This window comes from Glandiceps talaboti, chromosome 6 (assembly GCF_964340395.1).
Source record: "Glandiceps talaboti chromosome 6, keGlaTala1.1, whole genome shotgun sequence".
Taxonomy (NCBI): Eukaryota; Metazoa; Hemichordata; class Enteropneusta; family Spengelidae; genus Glandiceps; species Glandiceps talaboti.
Genome location: NC_135554.1, coordinates 3,370,453 through 3,383,481, shown reverse-complemented (window position 1 = coordinate 3,383,481; position 13,029 = coordinate 3,370,453). Strand labels below are relative to the sequence as shown.

Below are 13,029 nucleotides of genomic sequence, written 5' to 3'. Positions count from 1 at the left end.
AGACACACAACCCACACACTTCATATAGGTTTGGCCACAACCTACACACTCCACATGAGTTTAGACAGATATCTCACTTACTTTATGTAAGTTTAGACACACACTCCATATGAGTTTTGACACACCCCACATACTTCATATCAATTTAGACACACACCCCACATACATCATATGGGTTTATAAGTTTAGACACACACCTCACACACTCCATATGAGTTTAGACACACCCCACATACTTCATATCAATTTAGACACACACCCCACATACATCATATGGGTTTAGAAGTTTAGACACACACCTCACACACTCCATATGAGTTTAGACACACCCCACATACTTCATATCAATTTAGACACGCACCCCACATACATCATATGGGTTTAGAAGTTTAGACACACACCTCACACACTCCATATGAGTTTAGACAGACACCCACATACTTCATACTTCAAAATCTGGCCATATCCTGCACATCACAGGCACTTTATAGTATTTATTTAATTTTGGTTTATAAATCATGTCATTATTCAGTCACAAAGAACTAAAGTATTCAAGGTGACCGTGACTGAAGACTTGTTTAATTCTAAGGTGTGTCAACCCTTTTTTTGTCAAGCACTGTTATGACATTTAAATGCTAACATTTGCCTCTATGTAGTATCTTTCTTTATTAATCTATATTTCTCATGTAGGCTCTTGGAACATCAGAATTAAATGATGTAGGGTCACTAAAGAAACCAGACTTTGTCATCAATCCACACAAATACTTCAGTGATCCTGATGACCCAACTTTTAAAGTTGAGAGGTTACCAAATATTGCAGACGGTAAGTCAGACATGTACATAAATCTCACCATACCATAGTCAGACATGTACATATATCTCACCATACCATAGTCAGACATGTACATATATATGTGGCCATACCATAGTCAGACATGTACATATATCTCACCATACCATAGTCATACATGTACATATATCTCACCATACCATAGTCAGACATGTACATATATCTCACCATACCATAGTCAGACATGTACATATATCTCACCATACCATAGTCAGACATGTACATATATATGGGGTCATACCATAGTCAGACATGTACATATATCTCACCATACCATAGTCAGACATGTACATATATCTCACCATACCATAGTCAGACATGTACATATATCTCACCATACCATAGTCAGACATGTACATATATATGGGGTCATACCATAGTCAGACATGTACATATATATGGGGTCATACCATAGTCAGACATGTACATAAATCTCACCATACCATAGTCAGACATGTACATATATCTCACCATACCATAGTCAGTCATGTACATATATATGGGGTCATACCATAGTCAGACATGTACATAAATCTCACCATACCATAGTCAGACATGTACATATATCTCACCATACCATAGTCAGACATGTACATATATCTCACCATACCATAGTCAGACATGTACATATATCTCACCATACCATAGTCAGTCATGTACATAAATCTCACCATACCATAGTCAGACATGTACATATATATGGGGTCATACCATAGTCAGACATGTACATAAATCTCACCATACCATAGTCAGACATGTACATAAATCTCACCATACCATAGTCAGTCATGTACATAAATCTCACCATACCATAGTCAGACATGTACATATATCTCACCATACCATAGTCAGACATGTACATATATCTCACCATACCATAGTCAGACATGTACATATATCTCACCATACCATAGTCAGACATGTACATATATATGGGGTCATACCATAGTCAGTCATGTACATATATATGTGGCCATACCATAGTCAGACATGTACATATATCTCACCATACCATAGTCAGACATGTACATATATCTCACCATACCATAGTCAGACATGTACATATATCTCACCATACCATAGTCAGACATGTACATATATATGTGGCCATACCATAGTCAGACATGTACATATATCTCACCATACCATAGTCAGACATGTACATATATCTCACCATACACCTTGTTGAACTTTAACATATATTTATAGAATGACTGCAAAGTGAGAGTCAGTTCAAGTGTTCTATATGTAGATATTAAATAAATTATTAAACATCGTATGTACATTCCTGATTAAAGTGTGTAATGTAATTACCCTTGTGTGTATATACCCAAGCATGCTAATTTGTGTATATATTGTAATGTGTGTTATTTATTCCTCTAATTTTTATGTGACACTGTTTGTTGTCTTGTTTTGTATAACATGTGTAGTGTGTGATTTCATGTGTACATTATATTTTTTAAAAACCTATTAGTTATGTTTTGTGTATAGCTGTGAAATCATGCATGCACAGATGAACTTGTATCAAGTGTTAAATTAAATATTTGAGAGATTAAACTGACTGTGCTTTCAAAGAATGTGAACATTAGTTGTTTAGAAGTTTGGCTTCTCTGCAAATCACAGTGATTTGACAATCCTTATCATGCTACATGAGTCTGTTTAGTAATACATAATTACTTTGTGAGCTCTTGTTGTCATGACAATAACTTAATACATAAACAACTGAATATGCTAGTACTTGTGTATAGTCAGTTCTTATATTACCCATGAATAGTGTTCAAATGGAAACAAATAGGATTACAAAGTTGTCCAACAATGAAAACTGTCAATGTTAACCATGGGCCAGTATTATGCAAAAGATCTTATTATCTAGTCTTTGGTGTTTTTACTGCTATATCAACTTTCAGTGTTTTGTGTGTTTGATCATCTGCATTTAAGTTTTGTGTGTATTTGTGTGTCGTGCATAATAAGTTTTATATCCAAATTCCTCTCTGTAGTTTAAGAATTTCCTTCCCTATGTGTATGTTATAAGCACAACTGAACTGAGATAATGTTGTGCTGTAGTCATGGTAAAGTCTTGTCTGTTCAGTCATTGTCTGTCATACGTCTGTGCATGCATGTGGGTGTGCATATGTGTGTGTGTGGAGAGAGAGAGAGAGAGAGAGAGAGAGAGAGAGAGAGAGAGAGAGAGAGAGAGAGAGAGAGAGAGAGAGAGAGAGAGAGAGAGAGAGAGAGAGAGAGAGCGAGAGCGAGAGAGCGAGCGAGCGAGTATGTGTGTCAAAAACTGCTAGAGCAATTACATTGATGAAGGTATTATTTTTAGTGTTGCTTTGAGAGTTTGATCTAGGCAAGTCTTTTGACCAATGACACATAAGCTGTAAAACGTTTCTTGTTTGGAATTGGTCTAAAAATTGATGGAGGTATGGCTTGGTCTTCATGTAAGACAAGATGATCCCAATTTTATATGTATATCAGGTCTAAAACACAAAATATGTATTTGGCAACAGCCAATTACTAGAAAAAAAGTAGTGAGGGGTAGTTCAGTGAATGAGCATTCAAAATTAAATACAGTTGTTCATAGCAGCCATGGACATGCCCATAGCAACAATCAAACAACATGTAGATGTCCGACTATTTATACCTTCCAAAGATTGCATTGCATATCTTGAATCCTTGCATAAAGTATGCAGTTGTGCTACAATGTCATTGCCATTAATTGTATATATATATTTATAGTGTGTGATTTGTTCCTTGCATGCTGAATATTATTGTTGTATCCTTGTTTGCATTTTAATAAATCAATGTGTGCTGTATATTTGTAGGTGAACCATAAGCATATGGTATGTAAGTTAAAACTTCACATATTCACTTTAAGCACAGTGTGGTGTGAATTCATGAATTGGTTTGCTAGTTCACCTTATTATTTTTGTTTGTTTATATTTCATTGATGTCATGACAACCATTGATGGTCAATCCAGGGGAAGAAGGTAGATAGTTAGTAAGATTTTATGTGTTGAACTTTCAACTAGTTCACTGCCACAGGTCACAGAGTGTGTATAACTAACAGTTTAACAAAGACAGTAAATCTAGTTAGTGTTGACAAACCACTAGACTGTAAACACTCACAACTCACAATGGACCAATCTTGTTAAATTTTATGTTATATATAATTTGTACATCAAACAGAAAAAATGGCACTTATATAAAGGTCAAGTTTCAATAAGAATTAAAATAGTTTGACAAGCAGTTGTTGGCAGAGCTATAGAAAAGGTTGTTGGTCCAGAGTAAACTAATCTAATCAGTTGATTTATAAGATGCAAGAACTGATGCAAGAGACCTTGGACTGAATCCTTGGCCTTTAAGTTTCAATCATGTAACTCTCATCCATGACCATAGAAGATAAACATCCATCCATTTCAGTCATGTCACTAATCAATATATACTAGACTGAGTATTTCTACTCTGTGACTTGTATACGGTAATGAAAACTAGTTTTGATGTCAAATGTTGTCATGTATCCTTTTGTCTCGTTAACATTGTATTTCTCTGTAGTCATGCCAACAAATTTAGATTGTTGTGATATAGTGACTTTATGATGTATCAGTGTTTTAGGTTTGACAGTAAAGAATACTTTCATTGTCTTTCTTCGTGTGTGTGTGTGTGTTGTATGTGAACTTTGATAGTACAAAGGGGAACACCACCATTGAAATAAATTCAACCAATTTTAGTGTGAAATGAGTCTTACAGATTGATTTATCATTTTGTTTCAAGGTAAGGGGAGAGATGTCAAATTCAAAACCATCAATAGATTTTTATTATACTTTGCATACCTAAGCATTGATATCTGAATATGTCAAAATGCAGAGAAATTACTATATCACCACATTTGTTTTCCTGATAATGACCGTTTCTTGTATTTACACATATTTAGTGGTCAAAATAAGTAGATTTACAACAATTTACTACAACATGATTTTTGACAGTTAAAGATTAGTCCCAGTACACCTAATGAACTTATACTTTTAAGTATGGTAGGTCCAGACTTATTTTTTTTTAAACTATGCGTAGTCCAGCGATTTTATGTTTTGCTTAAACCCACACTGACAAATCCGGTCGCCTGTAAATTATATTCAGGAGAGTATTTTCAACAACCTAAGGTGTGAATGGATTATTTACCTGAACCTGCTTTGGTTGAAATGAATTTGCCATGTTTCCAGACTGGCGATATAGGGAGTGTGGGTGATGATACATTTTATCAAGTCTAATATTTGTAAGTCAGACCCTCTTTAACGAGCAACAAGTAATGTTAGTATATCTAATTTTCTTTGCAAGGATTCTGAAACTCAGTTATATGAAATTACCTTCCGTTCACCCCTAAATCTCAAAGAGTATGTACAGCGCTTGAAACACATCTAACACTTCACCTCACTTCCAAACACTTTCGGGTTTGTTTTGTATTCGATTGTTGACAAGTGTGTCTGTTCCAATCTGCGCCAAGAGTTGTGTTGTTGGCATAATTCAAATTTGACACCTCCTACCTTAACATTGATGTGCAATTTCAAAGAAATATGCCGTGGAAACAACTGTTTTATTAACACAATAGCTGTGACAGATTCAAAAATAGTTGTCTTTAATTCCACTGTTGTGTTCCCCTTTAAGTAAAATGTGTGAATGTTCCTTAAATTGTATATTAACTAGTAACTGTTGTATCTAACATCAGCATTGTGTATTTTTAAAGAAGTCACTTATTTTACACATGTTTTATATTCACATTTGCTGGCCTGGTTATTTACACTGTGTGAACAGGGCAAAGGCTAGTCAGGCTTTTACAAATATATTGGGTAGTGATGCGTGCAACTAGAGTGTGATGACCAAAATGTCACTTAGAGCATAGACCCTCCACCCACAGGATACGCAACTGTGGTAAACATCAAAGGATCTCTAAATGTTTATTGTACGATGTTTGTTTGCATACACTAAGCTAAATAAGCATTTCCTGTCCGTTTCTGAGTTGTTTACACTCACTGTGACTCAGTGATAGTTGCTAGCTATCCGACAGGTTTTTGACTAAATTTTCCGACCATTCCGAAGTTTACAACTGGTTGAAGACCAATAGCAGTGATCAGTCCTCATACCAATAGCAGACAGTGATCAGTCCTCATACCAATAGCAGTGATCAGTCCTCATACCAATAGCAGTGATCAGTCCTCATACCAATAGCAGACAGTGATCAGTCCTCATACCAATAGCAGTGATCTGTCCTCATATCAATAGCAGACAGTGATCAGTCCTCATACCAATAGCAGAGGGTGATCTGTCCTCATACCAATAGCAGACAGTGATCAGTCCTCATACCAATAGCAGACAGTGATCAGTCCTCATACCAATAGCAGTGATCAGTCCTCATACCAATAGCAGAGAGTGATCTGTCCTCATACCAATAGCAGTGATCAGTCCTCATACCAATAGCAGACAGTGATCAGTCCTCATACCAATAGCAGACAGTGATCAGTCCTCATACCAATAGCAGACATAGTCTTGCTGCTAGACGTTCGGGCTTTCTTTCGATGCTATAACTATGTGAGGGCTTGCCCGAACAGTCTAGCGAATGTCATTTTCAGACCGGACATTCCATTGAGATTACGATAAGCGGTGGGTTGGGCCATATATGCATATATATACTTTAATATATTCAATCTCTGCATGCAGGTGTTGACAAACACATTTATGTCATTACAATGTCTTATCAGTTCATGGTAATTGTGTTTGATGAGTGTGTAGACGTTGTCATTCACACATTTTAGTTAACGCATTGGTGGTTATTTTTACAAGCCCCTCCTTAAGATGAATATGCATGAAAATTTAGCTATTGTCCTCTGTTTGTGCTTGTCGCTAATACGGTTCTCTGATTGGCAGTTATTTATATCCTAATGACATTCGCTAGACCCCGGATGTTCCATCCTCGATAGCGTTGTTCGGCTGTGTGTCGTATTTTATCGGAAGAACATCCGAGGGCTAGCTGATAGACTATAGCAGACAATAATCAGTCCTCATACCAATAGCAGTGATCAGTCCTCATACCAATAGCAGACAGTGATCAGTCCTCATACCAATAGCAGTGATCAGTCCTCATACCAATAGCAGAGAGTGATCAGTCCTCATACCAATAGCAGACAGTGATCAGTCCTCATACCAATAGCAGGCAGTGATCAGTCCTCATACCAATAGCAGTGATCAGTCCTCATACCAATAGCAGACAGTGATCAGTCCTCATACCAATAGCAGACAGTGATCAGTCCTCATACCAATAGCAGACAGTGATCAGTCCTCATACCAATAGCAGTGATCAGTCCTCATACCAATAGGAGAGAGTGATCAGTCCTCATACCAATAGCAGACAGTGATCAGTCCTCGTACCAATAGCAGTGATCAGTCCTCATACCAATAGCAGACAGTGATCAGTCCTCATACCAATAGCAGACAGTGATCAGTCCTCATACCAATAGCAGTGATCAGTCCTCATACCAATAGCAGTGATCAGTCCTCATACCAATAGCAGACAGTGATCAGTCCTCATACCAATAGCAGTGATCAGTCCTCATACCAATAGCAGTGATCAGTCCTCATACCAATAGCAGACAGTGATCAGTCCTCATACCAATAGCAGTGATCAGTCCTCATACCAATAGCAGACAGTGATCAGTCCTCATACCAATAGCAGACAGTGATCAGTCCTCATACCAATAGCAGACAGTGATCAGTCCTCATACCAATAGGAGAGAGTGATCAGTCCTCATACCAATAGCAGACAGTGATCAGTCCTCATACCAATAGCAGACAGTGATCAGTCCTCATACCAATAGCAGTGATCAGTCCTCATACCAATAGCAGTGATCAGTCCTCATACCAATAGCAGTGATCAGTCCTCATACCAATAGCAGACAGTGATCAGTCCTCATACCAATAGCAGTGATCAGTCCTCATACCAATAGCAGTGATCAGTCCTCATACCAATAGCAGACAGTGATCAGTCCTCATACCAATAGCAGTGATCAGTCCTCATACCAATAGCAGTGATCAGTTCTCATACCAATAGCAGACAGTGATCAGTCCTCATACCAATAGCAGTGATCAGTCATCATACCAATAGCAGACAGTGATCAGTCCTCATACCAATAGCAGTGATCAGTCCTCATACCAATAGCAGTGATCAGTCCTCATACCAATAGCAGTGATCAGTCCTCATACCAATAGCAGACAGTGATCAGTCCTCATACCAATAGCAGTGATCAGTCCTCATACCAATAGCAGTGATCAGTCCTCATACCAATAGCAGTGATCAGTCATCATACCAATAGCAGACAGTGATCAGTCCTCATACCAATAGCAGTGACCAGCCCCTCATACCAATAGCAGTGATCAGTCCTCATACCAATAGCAGTGATCAGTCCTCATACCAATAGCACAGAGTGATCAGTCCTCATACCAATAGCAGACAGTGATCAGTCCTCATACCAATAGCAGTGATCAGTTCTCATACCAATAGCAGACAGTGATCAGTCCTCATACCAATAGCAGACAGTGATCAGTCCTCATACCAATAGCAGTGATCAGTCCTCATACCAATAGCAGACAGTGATCAGTCCTCATACCAATAGCAGTGATCAGTCCTCATACCAATAGCAGTGATCAGTTCTCATACCAATAGCAGACAGTGATCAGTCCTCATACCAATGGCAGACAGTGATCAGTCCTCATACCAATAGCAGGCAGTGATCAGTCCTCATACCAATAGCAGTGGTCAGTCCTCATACCAATGGCAGTGATCTGTCCTCATACCAATAGCAGACAGTGATCAGTCCTCGTACCAATAGCAGACAGTGATCAGTCCTCATACCAATAGCAGTGATGAGTCCTCATACCAATAGCAGAGAGTGACCAGTCCTCGTACCAATAGCAGACAGTGATCAGTCCTCGTACCAATAGCAGACAGTGATCAGTCCTCATACCAATAGCAGTGATCAGTCCTCATACCAATAGCACAGAGTGATCAGTCCTCATACCAATAGCAGACAGTGATCAGTCCTCATACCAATAGCAGTGACCAGCCCCTCATACCAATAGCAGTGATCTGTCCTCATACCAATAGCAGTGATCAGTCCTCAAACCAATAGCAGACAGTGATCAGTCCTCATACAAATAGCAGACAGTGATCAGTCCTCATACCAATAGCAGACAGTGATCAGTCCTCATACCAATAGCAGTGATCAGTCCTCATACCAATAGCAGTGATCAGTCCTCATACCAATAGCAGTGATCAGTCCTCATACCAATAGCAGACAGTGATCAGTCCTCATACCAATAGCAGTGATCAGTCCTCATACCAATAGCAGTGATGAGTCCTCATACCAATAGCAGTGATCAGTCATCATACCAATAGCAGACAGTGATCAGTCCTCATACCAATAGCAGTGACCAGCCCCTCATACCAATAGCAGTGATCAGTCCTCATACCAATAGCAGTGATCAGTCCTCATACCAATAGCACAGAGTGATCAGTCCTCATACCAATAGCAGACAGTGATCAGTCCTCATACCAATAGCAGTGATCAGTTCTCATACCAATAGCAGACAGTGATCAGTCCTCATACCAATAGCAGACAGTGATCAGTCCTCATACCAATAGCAGTGATCAGTCCTCATACCAATAGCAGACAGTGATCAGTCCTCATACCAATAGCAGTGATCAGTCCTCATACCAATAGCAGTGATCAGTTCTCATACCAATAGCAGACAGTGATCAGTCCTCATACCAATAGCAGTGATCAGTCCTCATACCAATAGCAGACAGTGATCAGTCCTCATACCAATAGCAGTGATCAGTTCTCATACCAATAGCAGACAGTGATCAGTCCTCATACCAATAGCAGTGATCAGTCCTCATACCAATAGCAGACAGTGATCAGTCCTCATACCAATAGCAGTGATCAGTCCTCATACCAATAGCAGACAGTGATCAGTCCTCATACCAATGGCAGACAGTGATCAGTCCTCATACCAATAGCAGTGATCAGTCCTCATACCAATAGCAGTGGTCAGTCCTCATACCAATGGCAGTGATCTGTCCTCATACCAATAGCAGACAGTGATCAGTCCTCGTACCAATAGCAGACAGTGATCAGTCCTCATACCAATGGCAGTGATCAGTCCTCATACCAATAGCAGACAGTGATCAGTCCTCATACCAATAGCAGTGATGAGTCCTCATACCAATAGCAGAGAGTGACCAGTCCTCGTACCAATAGCAGACAGTGATCAGTCCTCGTACCAATAGCAGACAGTGATCAGTCCTCATACCAATAGCAGTGATCAGTCCTCATACCAATAGCACAGAGTGATCAGTCCTCATACCAATAGCAGACAGTGATCAGTCCTCATACCAATAGCAGTGACCAGCCCCTCATACCAATAGCAGTGATCTGTCCTCATACCAATAGCAGTGATCAGTCCTCAAACCAATAGCAGACAGTGATCAGTCCTCATACAAATAGCAGACAGTGATCAGTCCTCATACCAATAGCAGACAGTGATCAGTCCTCATACCAATAGCAGACAGTGATCAGTCCTCATACCAATAGCAGTGATCAGTCCTCATACCAATAGCAGTGATCAGTCCTCATACCAACAGCAGAGAGTGGTCAGTCCTCATACTAATAGCAGTGATCAGTCCTCATACCAATAGCAGTGATCAGTCCTCATACCAACAGCAGAGAGTGATCAGTCCTCATACCAATAGCAGACAGTGATCTGTCCTCATACCAATAGCAGAGAGTGATCAGTCCTCATACCAATAGCAGAGAGTGATCAGTCCTCATACCAATAGCAGAGAGTGATCAGTCCTCATACCAACAGCAGAGAGTGATCAGTCCTCATACCAATAGCAGACAGTGATCTGTCCTCATACCAATAGCAGAGAGTGATCAGTCCTCATACCAAATGCAAACGGTGACCTAGTCTTAGACTGTTGACAGTCGCTTGCGCCTTTTTTCCCTACGTTTTATCAAAACTTAAGTCGTTGCCGCGCTCCGATCCGGCGCAATACTACTATAATCGCATACTGATATCGAGGGTCGAAGGCTTGGGCCTTCGGCCCTCGATCACTCGGGCCTTCAACCCTCGATATCAGTTTGCGATTAGACCAGTGTTGCATCGGATCGGAGTTTGAATAAGACGTAGGAAAAAAAGGCGCGAGCGACTGTCAAAGTCTAACCTAGTCTTTGAAACCTACAAAACTCATGGATAGCTAAAACATTTATTTGTGTATCACTGGATAGATTGGATTTGATTACTTTGAAATGTACTTGTTAATCATATAATCACTGTTACTTTGTTTGTTTGTTTGTTAATCATATGATCACTGTTACTTTCTTTGTTTGCTTGTTTGTTTTTTTGTCTGTTTGTTTGTTTGTTTGTTTGTTAATCATACAATCACTTTTACTTTGTTTGTTTGTATATTTGTCAGGGCTGAAAGCTGTCTTTGATGAGAAGAGTCTCTTCCCAAAATCCATCCTTGAATTTGAAGCGAAGATGAAACTCAAACACAAAGATGAATTACAAGCAGCAAAACAAAAACCAAAGAGGGGTGTCCTCAAGGGTTGGAGTTCAGTGTCTGATGCTAATAATGTCATGGCTCACATGAGAAGAGTAAGTGTTGTAGATAAACCATTAGCACCAATCAGTGAAAGTAAAAAAGTCACCATCAAACTAAACAACAAAGATAAATAGAGAGAGATCTTTCGGTAGATAACAGTAAGATAACTGAGTGAGAGCCAAATAGCTGCTAGCTATCAAAGCAACTAGAGAGATTAAGCAGAGCTTACCAGAATGAGACAACAACAAGAAACAGCTTGTCAGCACATTCTCATTATGGCAAAGTGATTGAGCAACACTTCCAAGACATGTGACTTTGATTACTATTTTCAAGTGAGGAATTTGGCAAATTTAGTATGTAGTCATTTCTCTTTTATTGATGTGTAATTAACTTCCCCTTTTCCATAAACAAGTAATTCAGACAAAGGAATAAACATGAAAAGGAGCACAAAAAAAAGCCATCCCACAGATGGTCTAGCAAACAAACAACCATCCCATAGACTGTCTTAGCATACAAACAAGATGGTCTAACATACAAACAACCATCCCACAGATGGTCTAACATACAAATAACCATCCCACAGATGGTCTAGCATACAAACAGCAGTCCCATAGATGGTCTAGCATACAAACAGCCATCCCACAGATGGTCTAGCATACAAACAGCAGTCTCATAGATGGTCTAGCATACAAACAGGAGTCCCGTAGATGGTCTAGCATACAGACAACCATCCCACAGATGGTCTAGTATACAAACAACCATCCCATAGATGGTCTAGCATACAAACAAAAGTACCACAGATGGTCTAGCATACAAACAGCAGTCTCATAGATGGTCTAGCATACAAACAGCAGTCCCATAGATGGTCTAGCATACAAACAGCAGTCTCATAGATGGTCTAGCATACAAACAGCAGTCCCATAGATGGTCTAGCATACAAACAAAAGTACCACAGATGGTCTAGCATACAAACAGCAGTCTCATAGATGGTCTAGCATACAAACAGCAGTCTCATAGATGGTCTAGCATACAAACAACCATCCCACAGATGGTCTAGCATACAAACAGCAGTCCCATAGATGGTCTAGCATACAAACAGGAGTCCCATAGATGGTCTAGCATACAAACAACCATCCCACAGATGGTCTAGCATACAAACAGCAGTCCCATAGATGGTCTAGCATACAAACAGCAGTCTCATAGATGGTCTAGCATACAAACAGCAGTCTCATAGATGGTCTAGCATACAAACAACCATCCCACAGATGGTCTAGCATACAAACAGCAGTCCCATAGATGGTCTAGCATACAAACAGCAGTCTCATAGATGGTCTAGCATACAAACAGCAGTCTCATAGATGGTCTAGCATACAAACAGCAGTCCCATAGATGGTCTAGCATACAAACAACCATCCCACAGATGGTCTATCATACAAACAGCAGTCCCATAGATGGTCTAGCATACAAACAGCAGTCTCATAGATGGTCTAGCATACAAACAGCAGTCCCATAGATGGTCTAGCATACA

At 39.5% G+C, this 13,029-nt stretch overlaps 1 protein-coding gene across 2 annotated transcripts in view; it reads left to right on the top strand.

The window, feature by feature from the left end:
* The window catches only part of LOC144436373 (cilia- and flagella-associated protein 337-like), a 74,046-nt gene extending 61,848 nt beyond the window's left edge, over positions 1-12,198 (top strand). For both annotated transcript variants that reach the window (XM_078125161.1, XM_078125160.1), the window contains 2 exons: positions 691-823; positions 11,373-12,198. In XM_078125161.1, the coding sequence (XP_077981287.1) occupies positions 691-823; positions 11,373-11,635 (396 nt within the window). In that variant the 3' untranslated portion in view covers positions 11,636-12,198. The remainder of the gene's footprint in view (positions 1-690; positions 824-11,372) is intronic.
* The last annotated feature ends 831 nt before the right edge of the window (positions 12,199-13,029 follow it).